The sequence below is a fragment of the Saccoglossus kowalevskii genome, chromosome 17, assembly GCF_978046115.1.
Source record: "Saccoglossus kowalevskii chromosome 17, keSacKowa6.1, whole genome shotgun sequence".
Classification (NCBI taxonomy): domain Eukaryota; kingdom Metazoa; phylum Hemichordata; class Enteropneusta; family Harrimaniidae; genus Saccoglossus; species Saccoglossus kowalevskii.
The window spans coordinates 11480060-11503916 of record NC_140657.1 but is presented as its reverse complement, the minus strand read 5'-3'; the positions used below and the strand labels follow the sequence as shown (position 1 = coordinate 11503916).

The 23857-nt window shown below is 37.4% G+C and overlaps 1 protein-coding gene across 1 annotated transcript; it reads left to right on the top strand.

The window, feature by feature from the left end:
- The first annotated feature begins 60 nt into the window (after positions 1 to 60).
- On the top strand, positions 61 to 21798 carry LOC100373684 (receptor for retinol uptake STRA6-like). The gene is made up of 19 exons (XM_006822516.3): positions 61 to 177; positions 7437 to 7500; positions 9363 to 9426; positions 9836 to 9921; positions 10071 to 10213; positions 10817 to 10995; positions 12329 to 12451; positions 12574 to 12629; positions 12756 to 12817; positions 13468 to 13529; positions 13625 to 13796; positions 15695 to 15770; positions 16293 to 16374; positions 16484 to 16532; positions 17395 to 17515; positions 17690 to 17797; positions 17997 to 18160; positions 18610 to 18750; positions 19314 to 21798. The coding sequence occupies exons 2-19, from the start codon at positions 7475 to 7477 to the stop codon at positions 19613 to 19615; spliced, it is 2016 nt and encodes a 671-aa protein (XP_006822579.2). The 5' UTR covers positions 61 to 177; positions 7437 to 7474; the 3' UTR covers positions 19616 to 21798.
- The last annotated feature ends 2059 nt before the right edge of the window (positions 21799 to 23857 follow it).

Here is a 23857-nt window from a genome sequence, read left to right as displayed (position 1 = left end):
CCCTTCACTTTCACTTTTTGCCAACCTCCAATCGAGTTGGTTTCCACGCCCCGACCTACCCACAGTTTCGATAGATGTTTAGGGTGCGGTTACATTTCAGCAAGTTACCTTGCCAAATTCGCAGTGTCTAAACGGGACTAACAACTTTGACCATTGCCAATCACAACGAATAATAAGGTAGGTAGACGTTGGTTACTTTAGACGCAGCCATGGAGTACCCGATGAACGATACACTTAATGGGCACCCAGCGACCAAAAAAAGTACTTCGCAAGAAACTTTGTCGAAAGGGCTCAAGTAAATAGGTGTGGAGTGAGTTGAATATGTACTTGGTCCACTCACGATCTTCGACGACATTGTTCTCGTAATGATCCACCATAGGTGGGGCAATCTCAGAGGAGACTTAAATCATGGGCGGGGTCGGGAATCAAACATCGAAGTATGTCTAAGACTAAGTTAACTAAAAAGTTGACCGAGGCTATCCACAATTGCGTTTATCAATTACGTCACATAGAGATGTGTTCTACATCACGGAGACAAATTAATGGAGAAAACAATCCGATTGAACTCAACTGTTTCTAGTCCAATTGTCACACATTGTTAAACTCAACGTGTTCTCACGCTAAGATCGACCTACTGCCCTTGTACATTGCACATTCCAATGACTGTTTGTGACGGGGCCTAGGACAGACCACGCTCCCCAATGTAAACACTTATATAACCTCAGTGAGCGCTGCTTGTTTTGTTACAGTCACACTGACTCCGTCCGTACGAGTCCATAGTGTGTGCATGCTCCCAGACCTGTCACGGTCTATCAGTTTCTGACATTGAAACGATTCGATTTATATTTAGATAATCCGACTTATAGACACCAAGTGCATACCATTAACTCGTACGCATACTACCTTACGACCAGCGAGACTGAGGGTAAACAGCATAATTCAGCTGCCCTCAGCCTAATGTGAGAAGTATTAATATTAGCTTTCGAGCGTGCGTTGCCACTGATTGGGGAACTACTGTCTACACCTGGTTGTCATGGAAACATACCCTTATGTTAGCATAGTTGTATTATAACCTACATGTATTTGGAGTTTCGTAGGGCAGGTTATCCTGTCAACTTAGAAAGTGCCATGCGACGCTATGATTGGTTAATAAATCGGGCGTCGGGTTTTCTGGCAGCCAGAGGATGGGCAGATGTGACGTTGTCATATATTTACTAAACTGTCATCTGATTGGATAACACGAAAAACAACAACACGCACTATCGAATAGGTATGGCGTCTTTTATTTGAACATAACGCATTATGTAATTCTGAAATTGAGGATCAAACCAAACTTTTTTGTTTTCTGAATATTGATTTGAGAGAAACAGAAATAGTCTATGAATAAGCCGTGTTTTTGTTTTCAGAGAATGATTCCCACGACAAGGTCATGACCCTCGATGTCTGTAAACTTCTGCGCTGTTTACCTCGTGATATACGAGTTCAATTTCTTCAGAATTGTCAACACACATTTATTTTAAGAATTATTATCCGAAACCACCTGTTGATGTCATAATTTACTGTAAAAATGAGTCGCGTGACCAAACATTTGTATTAATTAGCATATTTGCCTCCGTACACTTGAATGCACTGTTTATGTGAGTGTTTCCATCTATGCTTGATCACACTTACTTAACAGTCGGATCACGTGATTACACCATTTTCATCACAAGTTAATTAATTCCTAAAATTCCCTCATTTTACCAATTCGCTTTTTTTTTTCTAAATTATAAGTTTTTTGTTTTGTTTTACGGTGTATTCCAACTTTTGACGGTGAATCAGTTGACAGGCGTCGACCACCGCCCGATCGTTCCAGTACAAAAACTTGTGACCTAGCGTGCAGCTATGTGTTGAGTGTTCACAAGGCGTTGTGTAATTTTAGCAGTACCACTCATGAGGCTGTAACCATAACCTTTAGTGTGTGTTAATGATCCATGCTGTAACTGGGCGTGTGTAAACATGTGTTTCATACTTATAATTCATAATATTGGTCTAAACACTACACTATGGTTTAATATTATATATAATTTTCGGTTTTAGTGTATTTTTTTAACTTGTGTGGTAAAAGGTGGCGATACCATTTAACCTTTCGTATTCAATAACCGACATTGGTCACAAAACCATATGGCATTAGAAACCTTGAGTTATTTTACCATCTTCTAGCTATGTTCGCACATTAAATATTTGACACCAAAAAGGTTGGAATCTCCTCAGAACTTATATAAAATAAATAGGACATTGTGATACGCATGAATGACGTGTTTACATATGTCATGACTCGTCGTGTCGTGTTTACCATTCAATTCACGCACATTTAATACTAACTTTATTCAAATCGGATAGTTTATGCGTTTGTTCTCCGATATTGCACTTCCGATTTTAATCTGATTTATTCAACATAACATCGCCTTTAACCCGGAAGTAATTCAATTTGAATTGTGGATTATTTCACGATGCCATTCTGAAGCATGGAGATTGTTTGGCTTAAACCTAAATTGTCTTGGTATTTTGATATTGTTGGGGTGTCAGCAGGCATGAAAACATTAATTACAGTTCATCATATGCCAAAAGGCGACCATTCAAATCCTAATCGAGAATGGGGATTTTACATGTTTAGTCAACTTCCTTTTTCTGATAGCAAAAAGATATATTTACTTGTGTAGACATAAAAACCAAAAGCCGGAGTTCATGACATACAAAAGATATGTCAAATATTTCCTGGAGATAGAGTAGTTCATTTCTATCCGGCGGAATAATAAGAAATGGGGAAATATTTTTGAAAATGTGTCCCAGTCCGCTTCACAAATATGCAGATTGAGTGCAGTTCGTAATGTACAAACTAAGTATGTAAGATGCTGTTAATTTCAGTGTAAACTCCAATAAACGTTTATAAATACAGAAAAAGGCGACCATTTTGTGAAAAAAAGTCAAAGATTGTTCTGCTACAGGTATCCACCGCCGGACATCCGGGTATCGTATTACAACGAACAACTAAACAACGAAATGTTGGAGATGATATTCACCCTGAAATCATTACCATTTCTGAGTCGACAACATTCCGAATCAGTTTAAACAAAAGGTTGTGTTCATAATACAATACGGTAATGTACAACATTATCGCAGATAATCCACTCGTGTTTCACTCACGGGTTTCGCTGAGCTTTCCTCTTAAAATAATTAATAGCGCGTGAATGTCCTATATTAAAAGTTTGACGCCAGTCAGCAGACAAGAATGGTACATCATGTACATGATATTTCTAAAACTATTTTTTTTTTATTTTGGGGAAAACACAAGCATCTTGCTTTTCACAGAGTTTGGAGTAGTGACAACAAATATGGCGTCACCATGGTTGCTGCAAAATATGAAAAAAAAAACTCAAGAAGGAGTGTGTACAAAAGTGCGTTGAACTCGATAACGATATATTGAAGTTTACTTTTAGGGCTGGCCCACCTCCTGCCCTATTTCTGTAGACGTTACAATGAGAACATTAACAATGAAGGTTACCATTGAGTGCGAGTTTACCGCTGCAATTACGTACAGTCAGTTTGGTGAGCAGAAAATGTGATACAAAGACAATAATGTCGGTAATAAAACCAAGTTGCGTTGACATCAACGGTCAGAGCTGGGATTCCAAGCAGCATTTCACTTCAACCTCAACAGTTCAACATATCACGCAGAAACCCCCTCAACGGACTATTCATCTGGCATAATATAATTGCTTTTAGCCATTATGATACCCTTGCAACAAAAACATAATACCACAAATAATACAAGAGACTGAAAAAAGAGTACGTAATGGCGTTTGTTTTAAAATAATCGAATTACAGTAAAATCCAGAATACTGTGTGGGGAAAACGATCTACCGTTACGAAGACTCCCGATACCACCTAGCGTGTTGCTTTCAATGTTTGAAACCAACCTGAACGCAGTCTGGTCAAATACACGTCTAATTTGACAAAGTCGTCAAACAGAGCAAAGTACAATATATGCAAGAATGGCACTACAATAGTTTGGTATCGGGTCATTTATTTAGAGTTCCACTCGATGAGAACTGAGAACGAACCTGGGTGTCCCATGTCTATGGTGAATAATGACCGCCGCGATCATAGCGCTTCTCATTCAATAATCCATGTATACACGACGAGTTCAAAGTGTTCAGTTAGGTGTAGTGTGACGGTGTGACGGTACCATTTTACAACTATTGTTCCCCATTTTGATAGCAGATTGTTCTTAATACATGGATATTTATTTATTTATTTATTTATTTATTTATTTATTTATTTATTTATTTATTTATTTATTTATTTATTTATTTATTTATTTATTTATTTATTTATTTATTTATTTATTTATTTATTTATTTATTTATTTATTTATTTATTTATTTATTTATATATTTATTTATTTATTTACTTATTTATTTATGTATTGTGGTAATTCTATCGTTCTATTCAGGTGCTAACAATAGTCCCCCCCCCCCTCTTCCCTTTGCCCTGCACGTCACGCGCTTGTGGCATCATCAGAACAGAACACGTTTGTCCCACATCGGTATACGTAGGACGCATGCGTGAATACTCAGTCATAAGTACACTCGTTAACTCGTAATATGTTCACATATACAGCATAACACCCAACGTCATTTTATCTCAGCCCAACCCTCACTTTAAGTGCGAATTGTACCACAGGTGGCCGATATCCCTTTACTGACTTTGAATTTATCAGTAAATGTTATTGGCCGTAGAGTGTTTACTTTTCGTTCTATCTTAAAAGTTTTATGATTCGATTATGGGAAGGCAGTGTGGTACTAATGGTGTGGGTTAGAACAGGCAAGGACATGCACGCGAAGCTATGAGTTGATAATAAAACCCGTTGACACAGGAGGGAAACCACCGGAATCGCCGTGTGTTTGGGTTGGGGAAGGGGCTAATTCCACGTAACTGCAGAATTTGTCAGTGCCTCTCCCCAGTGGTATAATATGCCAAGTTTGTTCGATATTGCATTATGGGTATTATTCACACAATTACGTTTACTTGCGATAATTTAAAGCGCAATTGTACACAACTCGCTCTATTAGAAATCGATTCCATGCAAAGTATTGCAACGCGTATTAAAACAAATAAACTCAATTCGAACGCGTCGGTTGTGGTACTTTACTCGTGTTTGATGTGGGTTCATACGACGTATACTACGCGTGTAACAAGAGGATAAAAAAAAGCTGACGCTGCAGTACCCACATAATCTATTAATGACATCTGATCCTTTAATCTCCCCCAAATAGAACTATTAGAAAACAGAAGAAATAGCTTTTTTCTTCATTGTTATCACTGGTCATCAGTTCTATCCGTCATGGCCGTTCTGATTTCAAAGAACTTTGCTTGAAATCTATTAAAAATCAATATACCAAAAAACAAATAAATATTGTTTAAGGTTTGTGTACCGTTAGACATATGCATATTTTCGTTAACAACCATAGAGGTTCCACGACTGAAGAATTGTACTCATAGGTGGGGCCTGCATTATAAGTGCTTGCAAACAGACCACAAAGCACACCTTTTTGTGTACGACCAACGCCTCAACAAAACATTCCGCAGAGGTCTTGACAGGAGGACATCTATTTTGGTTTGATCTTTTATCAAGTTCAACAATTAAGTTTTTAAAACCCAAACCTATCGATCATTGTTTGAACCGGCGTCGCGGTCTTAGCTCAAATAACCGTACAATACAGTCAACGTGAGTCCAAACCAGAACTCAAGTTGAGTACGCTGATACCATGGATATCCAATTAGCGCGCAACGCTACATTGACCTACGAAGCACATGATATTATGGTTGTATACGAAACTTGCGACTTGAACAACACTGTATAATGAATGCTAACTCGCAACCATCGGACGCTAACAATTGCAGCCAGTGATTCATGCATTGGCCAATATATCGCACTATGTATTTGCCATTGCAATAACAATTGTCCCTTTTCTTGTTCCTATTTTTGAAGCATTGTCCTAATATCTTTATGTCGGCCATCTTCAAAACTAGATGAATGTATTTCGTGTTTTTATTTAGTATTTGTTTTATTTATATTTTATTAATCCTTGTATCAGTAACCGTTACGTTGAAGTTCAACGTAAAATGCTGTAACCCCTGTTTCACTGTCGTATATGATAGTGTGGAAGTTTTTTTCCGTAGTTTCATAACGAGGCACTTTCAACGAGATCAATGAATGACAATCTGCACGTAATTGTGGGAATACTACTACTGTTCAGAAATGGCATCACAGTTTGCGCCACCAATAGGCAGATTTCTTCACTGAGAGGGGTTATTTGTGATCACCTTCACAGCCAATGTTAAGACTCTTTTATGTAGATTTGTTTATGTAGTCTTAGCGCAACATACCCTTCCTTCATTTTTTAAATGTTTATAAATTTCATAATTAAAATTAAAACGAGGTGGCTTCTATCAGCCAATTGAATAACATTGGAATGTTTTAAATGTCGTCGTATCGCACTGTGGTCGTTGATTGGCTGGTGGGATTCAACTGCCATTGAAATTTACACATCTATGAAAATGAAGGGAATGGGTTTGTTGCGTTGAGAGTATATATCACAAAACAAACTATTATAGAAAGATTAATCTCGGCGACTTGGAAATTACATACTGTAAAGGGGGTAATCATTCACTGGGTTTTAATTTAGCTTATTTCGCTGACTGGAAAAATGCGCTAAATTAAAACACAGTGAATATGTAAAATTTAGCATAGAACACATTATCTAAATGATAAAACAGTGAATTTAAAACCCACTGAATATGTCTGAAATGGTAAATCAGTGAAATTTAAACCCAGTGAAAATTAGTCATTTTACAGTATCACTAATAGCCCTGCCACGTGATAATCACGTGTCGATATCCATTGCCAATTTAAAGGGCGGCAGTCGTTGCACCACGCATGCACGAGATATATGTGTCTCATATTAACAAAGATACGAAAAACTACATGTATAAACTGAGACGTTACCAAACTTTAATTAGGTATTTTTCGGTAATTAGAGCAAGTCGTGCCCAAGTCAAACCTCATGCTTGCGATTCCATTAGAGGAGCGCACTGGTTTGCGGGAAAATCAATGTTTATCAACACAAATGTCGCACATCCGTGGCGCGACGACTACCGCCCTTTAAGAAATATTTGAATACTAATCATAATAATTTTCACGTTGCAATAAGTTGGACCCAGTGCCACTGAATATGAGAACAACAAAAAAATCAATCAACAGAAAATATATCGAAGTTCAATTTTCGGGGGGGGGGGTACCGTGTTTACTGTGGTGACAGTATTATATCATTGTATTATGTCATGTGCTTATTATATGCATCATTGTGTCACTTGTCCATTTCTTTTCTCAGATATTTGCATATAGGAGAGGTCACTGAAGCCTGCCAACATGGAAAACGGCTTGTCACCGAACACGTGAGTAGATTGTGTTACGAATGAAAATCCTAAAAATTGTTTATTTGTTTTTTACCAATATATGTATATATATTTTTTGCTGAATTTAGACTAAATGAATATAATTTCCTACGTCTTGATCATTTTTTTCCTAATTTTTCGCGAAAATGATATTGTTGTAGTTCTCTAATCAGTATGTGAAAATGATGGCTTTAAAGATTCGGCGATTGAATTCATTCCATTTTTGTTACTCAGAATTAAAGTGTATCCAATGGTATTAAAATAATGTCCCTCCCGTGAACGGTTTGGGACAACGACAATTTAACTCCAACAACGTGTTTACTCACTATGTACTAATGTCACATCGGACATTATAAGTGTTGTTAGATATAGTGTTATTTATCTTATAAATTCTCAAAGGCGCGAACGTGACTGTTGAGTGGAATAGTTATACGTTTAAACATAAATGACAATGAACAAAATAAAGTCGGTAATTTTTTTATTTTGACAACCCTTTTCATTGCCTTGGGCGTCTACCTCCGTGTCACTGACCTCTATATTAGTTGATCGCCCACGCTGCATTCCACTTCACGCTGTGTTATGCGGACGCTATTGAGGAGTGATTTGGATTTTATTGGGTCGTTCAATTATACTTACATAAAATAGGCTAAACATCTTGAGTGGAGTAAAGAGTGTTTGGTAATCTTTGACCTATAAGCTAAAGTTGTATGCGTGACAGCGGCACAGTGGGGATACTTTAGAGTTTGATATTCAAAATATTGTAAAATAAATATAATATTTTGCTACAATCACAGTAGTATTTGCTCAGTGAAATATTGACAACACGAGTGTTTAATTACATGTACTTGTGGATTGATCTGGCACGCATGCGCATTAGAGTTTTTTAGTATTTCATCGAACAGGTACTGCTGTATTGCCAAAGGATTACGACTATCTGACAAAAATAATTAAACATGATAAAAAAAAAACTCAAGTTCGTTCTAATATAACAAATAACTATGGTTTTATTTGTTGCTGTTGTTAACAAAACTAAGATAACAAAAACAAGGCCACCAAACTGCATTTCACAAATGTTACGTGTGCTGAAAAAAAAATTGCATGTAGTTTACAGATATCAAAATCAATAATTACGTAACACTTAAAAAAAACACCAAAAAAATATAAATGTTTGCAATCTACCTTTCATAAACACCAGTCTGAATACGTGTTCTTGTAACAAGATGAAATGCCCCGAACCCCTGGATACCGCGAAACAAAAACGGAACCAATAACTACATAAAATGTTATACAAATTGTATTGAATAGTGTAATTTGGGTTCAAATCAACAAAATGACTACTTATGACTCAACCTGGGCGTGGATGCTAACGCCTTACGAGCGCACCCGTGGCAAAGGGTGTCTGTTTCATTTTATGCTAACCGTCGGTATGAACTTTGACATCTGTTTTAAGTTATCAGAGAATGAAATAGACAAATACCAATCAGACTGGAGAAACGCCTTGACAGTGAACAGTCACTCATACAATCACCACGATACAAACTGATGATGATTAAAACAAACAAAAATGTTTCTTTAATTGTGCTGATATTTTTTTTTTAATTTTGTTGATTTTTTTTTAATTTACATTTATTTAGCTTGTCACAAGAAAATCAAAAGTTACCTATGTTTGTTTTCATGCTAATATTTGTAGTTATAACAATAATATATATTTCACGTATAGGTTAGAAAACTAAAATCGTGTCTTGTCCCATCACCATTGCTGAATACATTAGGATAAAAATAGTTGTTCCCACATCGTTGATAATCTTCATGTTCAATCGTTTACAATATCTTGTTTGTATTCTTCTTTTTTTTTATCTCAGAACGGGGTTTTGCGTCCCGGTGCTAGACAGAGAATGGTTCTACGTCTGGATGCTTCTTCCATCGGTGAGTGGTGACGTCACCGATAATAGTATTCATTCGTTTGATGAATGCGAATGCATTATGTATTACTAGTACGTACCAGTAAAGAAACACGCATGCGCTATACATTAATAGTACGTACCAGAGATGCAACACGCATGCACTGCATATTACTAGTACGTACAAGAGATGCAACACGCATGCGTTGTACATTACTGGTACGCACAAGAGATGCAACACGCATAGTAAAGTGTGTATACACCACTGCCAGAAAAACTCTCGATTCGAAACCAAGTAATCACGCATAAACTGATGACGATTCACTCGTGGCTTCAATGAACATTCAGATATTCAGACACTCATTGGTATTTAGAAACGTTCATGGGTAACTTTTGATCGTTTACATGTGGATGATTTCTCTCCCTCTCTACAGGTGGTTGCCATCATCATCGTCATGTTGCTACAGAGACGCAGCGCATTCAGACTAGATTGTTGCCACGGGCGACCTTCACTGGCAACGTAAGTAACCCACAATCAAAATAACTAGGATGGATGAATGGTAATATGAAATAACAAATTAATTTGTCAAATCCCGGTGTTGAAAAATAGCGATCTCATTATGCGTAACTCTGCTAATGTAGTTTACTTTATTTTTTTTAATTGTATAGGATTGGTAATATACTTGATGGTAGGACACATCGGTTAGCATACGCTGCGTCATTTGCGTTAGTAGGCTCAGCTCTTCTCAATTTATTCTACGGATTTTTTCCATTCCCAGCATCTGTAATGAAGGGAGATCTCTGGGTTCCAGGTCAGTTATCACACCGCTGTCAGTACCGATAATATGGAGTGTCGCTCGCATATGGCAGTACACTTCATTCAATTGTCTTTGCCAGCTTGTGTAAACTTTTCCATGCTTTTCATTTTTTGTCTTTCTATTCTTAACATTTCAGCCGACATTTAGAGTTAACATTCGAATGTATTGCGCATGCCGAGAACACGTGCACACTTTCAGACGCTACGTTTAGTGTCGTCACGAATGTCTAGCATTTCTTATATAGCCAGTTTTAAATTTTTAACCAATCACATTTACTTATTCTGAGCGTCATGGTGACGTCACGATGTCACATGATGACCTGATAAAAGAACTTGGACTTGGATACTGGATAGACATACTTGGCTTGAAAAGGAGCTTGGCCGTGTTTTCGGCCCGGTTTTGTTTTCAAGCAAAATAAGAAAAAAAGCTAGGTTGAATTATTTTGTGAAATTTGACAGATGTCTACCGTGGGTTGAAATGGTGAATTGGTATAGCCCCATCATTTCTGCCTACCAGTAATTGTTTTTTTTTTGCTCAATAAATTCAATACAGGCAAAAATAAAGATTTTAACGTCTCATTGTGATAATGTTTTCCAGCATTATGGTCTTTGCTTGCTGTTGTTGTCTACGCCATCGACTTCTACCCTCTGTTCGCCTGTATCTCCCTCGCCGCGTCCGGCATGAACTTCGGATACTTCATGGGAGCCTTCTTCTCATGGGCGTGGTTGGCGGCGCTGTTGGACGAGTTCTTTGAATGCACATTTTACAAGAACGTTGTAAGTATTGTAACGTCATCCCACAATTTTCCCACACACAAGACTATCGAGGCATGTCCAGATGAACTTTGTGTCAGATGTTAAATTCCAAACAGATAGATGAATTGTTACTGTATGTTCAGTTTCGCCAATCAATGGATTCTGCCTATGCCACAAGTACACATTGAATACAAACACAGTTGTGTCAATTTCAATATTTGGTCTGTTCAGCTCAGTGGACTTGTTGCAAAATTCTTATGTATAACATCTGCGTGGGATAATATAGCCAGCCAATTTATTTTTAGTAGGCGTGGTGTTGTTATAAATTACAGAACGGTCGAACCGTGAACTGTTGGCAAACCACTGTTGAATGTATAACTCTACTCAACCGCGGACTGGGACCGCGGGGAGGATGGATTCGAAACATTTTCGACTTGACTTGCATTTATGAATATTCGTATACTGTTCATGAAAAGCTATATAGCTGAGAAACTGATCGGAACCTGCTCAACGTCGTCATTCGTTATTAATGCGTCATGTAAACACTAACTATTGTACCCGACAAAACGTAGTCCGTATGTGTGAATGTAAACATAAATCTTCCTCACAAAACTTCAAACAAACATGGAATTATGATGTTGTCTGTCTATTTTTGACATCGCATAACATAACGCCTGCTAACTGTTTTTTTTTTAACGAAATTATATTTCTGTTGTATGTTTGGCTCCCGGTTTGACCCCAGTATGTGGCGATGCATAGCGTTTACGATCGGACACATCACGGGTGATGATTCACAGTGCAACAGACTCAGTCGAAATATGTGCCGGTATGGCCAGCGTAAAATTTGTCAAAAATATACACCCTTCGATCATTGACATCCACGATTATTTACACCAATAAATTGAGACAGCGTGGTAGTGTTTGGCAAAGCGACACATTTGTCAAGCAACTGGAACTTTAAAATGAAATTAACATTCCTAAGAAAATGACAAATAAGTGACCCCTTGACAATTTCCCAATGTGATTTACCGACGTCTTAGCCTCCGGGCATACTTGTTACTACGTGCCTTGGGTGTTTTTTTAGCACTTCAAGTTAAAAAAAAAACTGCATATGAATGTCACGTGGCAGCATTGTGGCGCCCGTGTACGTAATGTTTTATGTGTAATTTCAAATTGCATCATAGTTGTCATAAAGTTACAGTTTCAAATGCAACTGAAGTTTAGGGAGTCATGATTTGTCACACAACGCGTCTACGAATTTCGTGTGAACAAAAGTATTTTACTCGCTTTGTACGCTATGGAATCCTTAAATCGCGTTAAATAATGTTTAAATTTGTTGTATTTTTTGCGCTAGGACCCAGCTGAGTTTCTTATTATCTTTGACATGCCATCGCTGATCTGCGCTGCCTTCCTGTCAATATGGTTTCCCATTGGTTTGATTATGTCTATATGCAACTACCAAGGACACAAAGGCGAGGTACGGTTTAACACTCGCATAACGCAATCTTCGCATTGTAAATCACCATTCTCTTTCCGTGTGGATTCAAACAAAACACCAGTTTGTAAACAGATAATATTTAGTCGCTAATTATATTTCAGTTGGCGCCATGGTATGACAGATTAACCATACAGGCAATGACTGGGAGATCACGAAAGTAAGTTGAACGTCACCACACGTCTCCAGAATTCCCACATTACGTATATCTCCTTTATTTCTCCCACATACATACACATTTAATGTGTTTCCTTTAATTTATCATTGTTTTTATGTTCTTACGTAGGGAGCATCGCTCATCGGACTGTAGTCTCGTGTGCAAGAGTATATGTTACATTGGTATTCCAGGTACGTGATTATTCAGTTTACCTGCTGGTGGCGCTGTTTCTGGCTTTGTCCATTCATATCACGTGCACCCATGCATCTCATCAAGTTGTAATACGACAAAGAACCGCTTTATGCAAATGATAAACGCTACACAGCATATACTTTTCCACAAAAAACGACACTTTATATGTTTTTTACATACGGTTTATGATTCCCATAACAATACCATCAAGAAATTATTGAAAATTTAGACCTATCATTTGTACACGTCGCTGATGTGCTCAAAACAATTGCCATTTTAAAACTAATGGCATCAGTTTTGTCCATAAAAAAGTACTAGTAGCAGAGACTACTGCTATTGTATATTAAAGCAGGTACGATTTTCAGTTCTATGATGTAGCTTAACCACTGGTTAACTTTTTCACCACCAGACTTTCTCGCCCAACAAATTTTTCTGCACATTTTTTTTATATTCTTCAATATTTCTCGAAATGAACCCCAATTTTGGAGCCAACAGACAACATTTGAGTCAATTTTCAGTTTTTACTCAAAAATTTGGCTATAAATTGGACTATTTTGTGAATTTGTGATGAAAAGAGGGAACTGGTGGTGGAAAGGTTAAGTATCCATTACACTACTAATTTTAATGTCTTGTCTTGTGTTCATTGCAGGTTTCCGCTATTCCACTGTTATGATATCCACTATATTCGTGTCATTCTGCATTTTATATAAGGCAAGTTCATATCTTTTATTGAAAAGTCTTGAGATACACAGTGACGTCACCAGTGTAAATAAAGCTATAATGTATTGATTTGTTTTATATCATAGATTTATTGTGTTGTCATGGTATACTTGGTCCCAATTTACGGATCCATCGCCATCGGTGCACCCAGTGAGATCAACAGGACAATGTACGCTCTGGGACTGCAGAGTTATTATCCAAAGAATGACACTGTACCTATAGAGGAGAGAATCAAATTCTTCTTTGACATAATGGAAGGTGAGCTACTTGTAAATGTATAGACCTGTCCCTGTTCCCATCTCCGCTGTGTCATGACTTGTAATGTATTAACCTGTCTTTAATCCTACCTCTGCTCAGTTATGTCTCATAATATATGGACCTCTGCTTTGTCATGACTTCTAATGTATGGACCTTTCTGTGAGCCTGCCTACCTCTGCTCTGTCATGACTTGGAATGTATGAACCTGTCTTTAATCCTATCTCTGCTTTGTTATGCCTTGGAATGTATGAAACTGTCTCTAATCCTATCTCTGCTCTGTCATGACTTGGAATGTATGAACCTGTCTTTAATCCTATCTCTGCTCAGTTATGCTTTGGAATGTATGAAACTGTCTCTAATCCTATCTCTGCTCTGTCATGACTTGGAATGTATGAACCTGTCTTTAATCCTATCTCTGCTCAGTTATGCTTTGGAATGTATGGATCTGTCTCTGGTCCCATCTCTGCTCTATTATGCCTTGGAATGGATTGACCTTTATCTGATCCTATCTCTGCTCTGTCATGACTTGAAATGTATGGACCTGTCTATGATCATATCTCTGCTCTGTCATGACTTGGAATGTTTGGACCTGTCGCTGGTCCCATCTCTGTTCTGTTATGCCTTGGAATGTATGGACCTTTCTGTGATCCTATCTCTGCTCTGTCATGACTTGAAATGTAAGGACCTGTCACTGGTCCCATCTCTGTTCTGTTATGCCTTGGAATGTATGGACCTTTCTATGATCCTATCTATGCTCTGTTGTGCCTTGGAATGGATTGACCTTTCTGTGATCCCATCTCTGCTCTGTCATGACTTGAAATGTATGATCCTGTCTCTGGATCATTTGCTCTGTTATGCCTTGGAATGGATTGACCTTTCTGTGATCCCATCTCTGCTCTGTCATGACTTGAAATGTATGATCCTGTCTCTGGATCCTTTGCTCTGTTATGCCTTGGAATGAATGGACCTTTCTGTGATTCTATCTCTGCTCTCTCATGACTTGAAATGTATGATCCTGTCTCTGGTCCCATCTTTGCTCTGTTATGCCTTGGAATGGATGGACCTGTCTCCAATCCTATCTCTGTTCTGTTATGCCTTGGAATGTATTGACCTTTCTATGATTCTATCTTTGTTCTGTTGTGCCGTGGAATGTATGGACCTGTTTCTGATCCCATCTTTGCTCTATTATGCCTTGGAATGTATGTACCTTTCTATGATCCTATCTCTGCTCTGTTATGCCTTGGAATATAAGAATCTGTCTCTGATCCTATATTTGTTCTGTTATGCCTTGGAATGTATGTACCTTTTTATGATCCCATCTCTGCTCTGTTATGCCTTGGAATGTATGGACCTTTCTATGATCCTATATTTGCTCTGTTAAGCTTTGGAATATAAGAATTTGTCTCTGATCCCATATATGTTCTGTTATGCCTTGGAATGTATTGACCTTTCTATGGTTCTATCTCTGTTCTGTTGTGCCGTGGAATGTATGGACCTGTTTCTGATCCCATCTCTGCTCTATTATGCCTTGGAATGTATGTACCTTTCTACGATCCTATCTCTGCTCTATTATGCCTTGGAATGTATGAACCTGATCATATCTCTGCTTTGTTATGCCTTGGAATGTATGGACCTTTCTATGGTTCTACCTCTGCTTTGATATGCTTTGGGATGTAAGGATCTATCTCTGATCCTATATCTGTTCTGTGTTGCCTTGGAATGTATGGACCTGTCTCTGATCGTTCTCTGCTCTGTTATGCAATAACATGTTAATATAATAATTATAACCATATAGTAGTCTGTGGTTCAACTCATTGTGTTTTGTCCAAAAAATCGGAAAAACCATGAACGTTAATGAAGGTTGGGAAACTGATATTTATCATTTTTTTCCATGGCAGCAAGTCTCATAGTTTCAATCACAGTTGCGTTCGCTGTCTGTGTGTTTATCCTGGGATTTATCCTCTCAAATTACAGGTAAGAATAGACGAGTTTAGTGTTATAACGCGCAGACAGTTTCCGTGTGAAATGTAAAGCGTGGATTTGTTTTAATGTAATACTTGTAAAAAGGCAAATAATTATATATGGTTAAATAATTATAAATTTAAAAAGTGAAACAAATGAATAAGTAAAAGGTCCGGACTAGGATTTTTTTACATCAGATTGTTGAACACCTCATCTGTTAACGTATATGTATGTGCATGAACTAAGACATCCTGTTGATCCATTTGAGTATGATGTATTTTATTACTACAAATCTCTGACTTCGAGATATACTTTTATTGTATATGATTACACAGTGAATATTGTTCATCTGCCTATTCCAATATACTTTGAAAGCGATGATGCTCAGTTATCTGCCATCCACGCTTGGTTTTAGGGGTCAGGTTTTAGCGCCACGAAATTGAGCCATTGTGCCATTGGGAATTTTCGATTCCCATAATCTCCTGTGTTTGTCTTTTGTATGCATTACATTTATAATAATAACTTGTGTTTCAGATCCAACATTCTTGCGATGTATAAAGGTATCCGATTGGTCCTTCCTCCAAAGCTGGCAAGGAAATCTCCAGGGTCGTATATGGTAAGTTGTGTGTACTGCTTTATATATGTCAAAAGATATCGTTTTTGTAAAAACCATATAGTTTGAATTAAATAAAAAAACAAATATATATCTTGTGCTTTATTTTCAGGAAGCAAGTATGAAATTTTTTGGATATCAGATCGTCCACCTAGCATTTGGTAAGTAGTTCTGGTAGTTTATAATGTATTATCATTGCGCATGCATACACTAACGCAAACTATCACGACACACCATACCCAAAATAATTGATTACAATTTTTTTTTTTAAAGCGGGAGGGTCGTCACCTGCGCACGCGCGGGAATTGAGTCCCAAGCGACGATAACAACACACGCTGAAAACGCAAAAGCTCATGGGTAGACGCTTGTTTGTAAATAATGAAACGCTATGGCCATCTGACGCATGCACAGATGACGACTCCCCCGCTTTAATTACGTGAACTACCATTTATGTCTCGGCTACTGGTTAAGTTATATGAACCAAAACACAATCTTTGTTCGAAAACACAGTCACCGGTTCAAGGACAATCGACAAGGGCGGTGGTCGTCGCGTGACTCATAGCGACTACACAACGCGTGTAAATTACGTTCTTTGTTTACACCAAATTAGAATACGCGCACATGGAGAACGCGCTTATACTAATGCTGCCCCAAAATTAGGAAATGCTCTACCCGTCGGTCTTAAAGCGGGAGGGTCGTCACCTGCGCACGCGCGGGAATTGAGCCCAAGCGACGATGACAACACACGCTAAAAACGCAAAGGCTTGTGGGTAGACGCTTCCTTGTGAACAATGACTCGCTATGGCTATCTGACGCATGCGCAGGTGACGACTCTCCCGCTTTATGAAGTTTAGGACTATAACATTTTTCAAGATGAAACTTCAGAACATACACTTTCAACCATTGCCTACAATCATTTTGGGAATGCCTGAATTGCGCCCTCTAAGCATTTTCGGATTTATGACCTTCATGAATTTCACATTTGTTATTTAATTAACCAATCGTACAATTGTATTTTCGCAGGATTCTTCGTGCAATCTATAGTTTTATTCATCATCGCCTTTTTACTTGCTTTCGTTTTCTTCATCCCGATAATTTACGGATGGGGTCTGGACGTACTACTGGGACTTTGTTTCACACTTGGGTATGTCACGTGTTCAACATTATAAACTTTATGAGTATATATATGCCGAACAGCAGATTGGTTGACATAAGCGACTTCTTGATTTTGTTTTACAATGTGCGTGCTCATATATTGGACTGACTGAGAGTGTTAATAAATGTAATGTTCACGGTTAATGATCTGTTTTGTTACTAGTCCCTGGGTAATACTTGTCATCGTCATACTTGTTGGACAAGCCTGGGCTTCGTATACGCATTTCACACGCAATTATGAAAACAAACCAACTATTGCACTGAATAATAGGTACGTACATTTTATTATCCGGCATTTCAGTACTATATCACCAGTTCGAAAACATGTTTCTCTCACACCCCCACCTCACATTATCATAATAGGTCGCTTTGTTAAGAAACGATATTTAAATAAACATTTTATTATATCCTTCGAAAGAGTCGCGTCACAGCAACGTGCCTAACATTTATCATGAATGATTTTTTTTAAGGAAATCGTACTACAACTGTTGGTATTTAATGTTTTTCTTCGAGTTCTTCTGGGGCTGGATAGTTGCTGTATTTCGCATGATTCAAGGCATCTTCTACGGCTGCATCCTCATCGCACGCTGCGATCTCAGTATGTTGAACTGGAGATTTGAACACCAGGACCCAGGTATGTGTTGAAGGCGTCATGCGTAGCCCTCTGTGTAAATGAATTTTGCAATCTAGTATTTGCATCAATTTCACTAAGTACTCTGTGTGTTTTTTTTTCGCGCCGATGTCACATGACACATTTACAAACAGCGGCGCCATCTTGACATTTCTGTGATACATTCCTGCCAAACCTTCCAAGCAACATACCATTCCTTTAAAAAAAATGCGCCCTCTAGTGAAGGGACGCTTCTGTGACGTCAAAATGGCGTATTTAAGGCAATGTTATTCAAATCGATAAATGTATTGGGTTTTCTATAATATCATAATATTTCTCAAAAACGATATCTACGCTTAGAACGTACTTCATGTCCCCCATTTCCCCCATAAAATCGCATCAGACCTAGAGGGCGCTACTTATGGGAAAAGTGCTAAGAAGACATCTGAACTGTGTATCTGTATTTCTTCCAGCCCTGCAGTCATACGTGGCCATGCTACAAGTGGAAGTCGCCCATTCTCATCCTATCTTGTTGAGTTTCTGTAAAATTCTACTGCATCCTGTCAGCAGAAGATGGAGGAACAAGATGCTGAGGGAAGATGTCGAATCTGACGGTAAATCCATCTTTTATCAGTTATCACCATTGCCCAGAACTGAAATCCAAGATGATAAGTAGAAATTGTTCATCGACTTCCTGTCAGATTCGATATCCTAATATTTGCCTCTAAGCCTTAGTCCCAGGGACGTAGTCAAATTCCATGCTCGGTTGAAAGGGAATTGACACTCGCTGTTCGTGAATAGCAGTGACGTAATGAAATGCTCGTTACACCTCCACGTGCAGGTTACATGTATTGATTTCACACCCTGAATTAGTTTATTGTGACATCTTTTGTCGCATCGCGTCGTGTTCGATATATACTTTATTTGTTTACATAAAATTCGATTACGCGTTGTGCGACAAACGTTGGGCTCCAAAGGTAAGACCTCTGGGATTTACTTTTTGTTTACAGAAAATCCGTTCTTCGCATCCTTAAGCGCGTTCATAGATTACATACCCCCTTCCGGAGGCGTAAATCTCCTATTATTACATTCATCAAAGATGTAGAAAATTCATTCCGTCATTGACGCCTAGTTTTTTTTTTTATTTATCTAAAGATGGCAATGTTTTCTCTTCTAGGAGACAATCCAAAGAGACAGGTGATAGCAAAACGAATGATGATACGGAGTAGATGGTTTTTGGCTTACACTCTCTTGCATAACCCCCAACTGAAACATCTTCGTAAACAGCGAATCAAGGCACGCGCGGAGCGAAGGAAAGGAGCGGCAAAGCTGACCACGATGTCCACGCAAACCCCGCGCCATATCGCAATACAGACCAAACCCGAGGAGCTTCTGCTGAATCAATACTACCCCGAGCATCCAGTCAGAGAATCGGACATCAAGCCAGATTTCAGCGACATCAACGAAACTTATCATTGATCAACGAATATGCAAATATCGAATGACGTCACTTTCAACAGAGACACCAATCATCGGTTGTGATTTTCTGGCCGCACCGCAAATTTATTTAACGTAAGCGTTATTAACCAATGAGAAGGCGCGATAGATTAAACCAATGAGAATAGGGAATATAAGTCGTATTTATCATTAATAATACCAAATTGGTACATACGAATATTTGCGTTGTATTGAGTCGTTATTATTGCCCTGACACCATGTACAGTGTATTACGTAATACCTTTACCATTTTGTCAGATAAACATCATGATTAACTGACGTCATTCATAGTTATTTTTGATACAATTTGAAACAATTTTATCCAATAATTGCCATCCGGTTGTCGAGTTATTTGTTTTTAATTATGTTCAATATTGTTTAACTTTTAGAAGCAGCCGTTTTTTTTTATTTTTCATTATTTTCAAATAAATGTTTTCTCCAAATCTTTTTAACAATTTTCGCAATTGTTTTTTTTTGTTTCTTTATTTTAAATTGTTACAACATTTACTTGACCATATTATATTTGTCAATTTTTTAATGTTCAAATATGTATATTTCTACTAAATCTATGTAAGCTAAACAATCACATGTGTCACGTGACTGTTTTGTTGTGTCTGGTCATCTACAGGTCTGGATTAGATTTGGCCAGTAAAGACATGTAATTGGGGCTAAAAATGCATTGTTTTTACATCGAGAGAGATTTGGACATTTTGTATACTAAATAATACATATAAAATTCCACGAAAAGAAAACAAAAGCGTTATTTTTTGCCCATTGTAAAATATTCAATATTTGGTCATTCACGTGATTTGATCAAAACACGCGAAATAGTTGTATTCTTTACGCTTTTATGGCCTACCACAACTTGAAAATCCACTTGCAGAATCTTTTTTTTTTTTTTTTGTCAAAACTTTTAATGAAGACATGTAGCCAGTATAATATGATGTACACCTGGGTCTGCATTTGCAAAGAAATTAATTGGAAATGAACACAATGTTGTACTAAATTTGAGCGGGGAAATCTTGTGCTCTGTGTAAGTCATTGTAACAGTTTCTATTTTATTCACTATCAGAATAGCATCATTTCAAGAACGTCGTAAAATTACAATTGTACAGAATATTAAATTTTTTATGTTACTAATATTTTTTATATATTGTTCATTGGTGCATTTTATATATCATCATAAATTCTAAAATAATTTTGCATTCGGAAAATTATATTTCCGGTGTACGTTTGTTTTATTACGCAATTGAAGACTATACCACCGAATAAGAACGTGTTGCGTGAACATTTAAGGTGAATTAAGAAGTAAGTCAGTAGTCGGTGTTAATTTGCATAATCTCCATATTTTTGGAAAACACAAAACGTATCTATTGAGTAGAATTCACAGATAATCCCGATATTTGTAAAATATAGTGTACCACGTGATTCACAGATAATAGAGCATTAATTATATATAAATTATTAATTAGTGCATCAGCAAACCATATTTAATTAAATAATGAGGTAAGATCGAAAACAATAGCTTTATAATAAGTATAACTTCCACGAATAAAGTTCGAATTGTTCAACAAAATAGTTCATATTTTTGAGAGAATGTATATATTCATTCATCATGAATTCTTTATATAAAAAAAAAAACAGGGTGTGAAATGATTTAATTTGATGTTACGATGTGAAGCAGATTATAATGTATATTAATCAATTCATTAAACAGTATTCTACCACGTGATCAGCACAGGAATTGAGAATGAAGATCTGGCATCGTTTCTATGGTATTTTTCGGGCAAACACGAAAGTGGTAAAACCTTAGTTTGTATTTTCAAGGTTTATTAGCATCTTTTTGGCCATCTTTTTTATTAAGTCAACACTTTCAAAGTGATTGAGAAAAAGCAGGTTCCACTTTCAGTTGCGGGATACTTGTAACCGAATTCAGTATAGCGATATGACTGTTTTTGGTCACTGTACCTCTCCCCTTTAATAGTGAATGCTTTTTGCTTTACTGCAATCATTACTAATAATTGTATAACCTAAAATATAATTTCAAGCAAATTAACTGTAATTTTCAGCAACATTAATATTGTTAGTCCTGTGTAGAGTTAGTTTGTTTAATGTATATTCTGTTTTATACAAATATTTAAATTAATAAACTAATATATCAAAGACTTGGCGTGTATATTTCACTGGGAAATGCCATACTGCTTTGCTGATACCGGTAGCGGAGGTATTTAAACTTGGTTAAAGGGCGGTAGTCGTCGCGCCGCGTCCTGTTCGATATAGGACTCATAGCGACGCGACGTACACAACGCGTGAAAAATACGTGGAATTCGAACACACACGGCGCGACAACCACGCCCTTCAACAATCTCCTTCCCAGAGGCCTTTGCGCTTTACGATATGATAAGTAACTCGTATCGAACTGTGCGGAGTTCGGCCCTTCAAAGCACAGTGTTCGATGTGGGTTCCAGGCGACGTTGTACAGTGCGTGTTTAAAAACCTGTTATTCAGGGGATTTACATTGACGCTGCAGGTCGGCGTCCAATCTACATCGTTGTAATGAGAAAGCGCTTCATGTGACGACACAGCGGGGGATTTATTTATTCTCGGAGGCGGATGTACGTCAAAGAACGTTCTACGTTGCTAAGACGCGCACCACTGTACCTTGAGCGCCCGCTTGAGCGTTTACAATTTATCCACCCGGGCGCCCGAGTGACGTAATTTAGATGTTTTTAAGTTGTTTGCTTTTTATTACTTCATTTATTTTAACACGTGTTCACCTATCCTAGTGAATTTGTTGTGCCGCGCATTTTTTTTATACAATAGCGCCAACTATCAGATTAAATACATGAATTCAGTGTTGCACTGTTTGGCCACACGATGTCAATTATCTCCCTTTTTTAGGACAACAGTATCGACATATTGCAAAGTAACCATGGGAACTCGTCGTCTCCTTTTGCTTTCTAACGCGACTTTGCATGGGAGTGGTTTCTTGGACTATTGTCAGGATAACGTCAAATCGTTTCTTGGAAGGTTTGTATTTGCGATAACACTGCTAGGTTTAAAATGTCAGCAGTGAGGTTTTAGTATTACCGGGGGTACTAGGAGTCGTGGTCCTGTCCATACACGGGGCTCACAATATTTATGATATGGATACTGATATGATAGTTCTACGCGTGTGTCTGCGGAGCTACGTACATTTCCATTACATCACATACTATTATTATTATTATTATTATTATTATTATTATTATTATTATTATTATTATTATTATTTATGATTGTTCTAGATTGCATAGTGTCTTGGATCAGTGTAAAATATGCTATCTATACCTCCCTAGACAAATTTATAATATTATACCATGATAATCATATAGAATCTATTTACCAGTATTCTGAGCTAGCTATATATTGAGAGAAAAAAGGTTGACGATTTTTTTTTTCACCGTGCACTTTTGTTTTATTTTCGAGCAAGCTGCAAGCATTTTGTATTAACCAGTTCATAATAGATAAGTTATCTAGCTCAAAGCTATATTTAGATCGGGATTTATCCCCTACACCTGCATAAATTGAAATTCTAGGTTAAATATAGAAAATCTATGTTGCAGAGATATGTTCAAAAAAAACAAAAAAACAATGGGGAACATAAACATTGAATTTTTTGTTTTGAAGTGTATCAAAAATCTTCATTTTTTAAAACCTAAACCCACATATATGAGACGTTGAATCAAACATTAAAGGGTGGTGGTCGTTGACACCGCCCTTTAAATTCAATGGGGGTGTTCTGAGGCTGAGCTGACATATTGAGTAAAAAAAAAAAATATTTGAAGCACCTAGTGTTTGCATGATGTGTTCGTGCTCAGATGGAATTTATACACATGGTAAAAAGACTGTAGTCGTCGCGCCGCGCATTTACGACATTTGTGTTGATAAACAGTAATTTCCCCACAATCCAGTGCGCTCTTATAATGGAAATTTAGGAATGATGCACATCTTGTGCATGTATTAAAACCAGCGATAACTTGCAGCGGAAATTGTAAGTTGGAAGATGTGACGTTGTACTGGCATGATATACATGTACTGGGATCCTTGCAATAATTAGACCATGAAAAAATAATTAGATTTGTCTGTGGCTACATTACAATGTACTGGCAAATTTGATGGGCAATGCAATGTTTTCTACAATAGCGCCAACTATCGGATTCAATCAATGTTGTACTGTTTTGG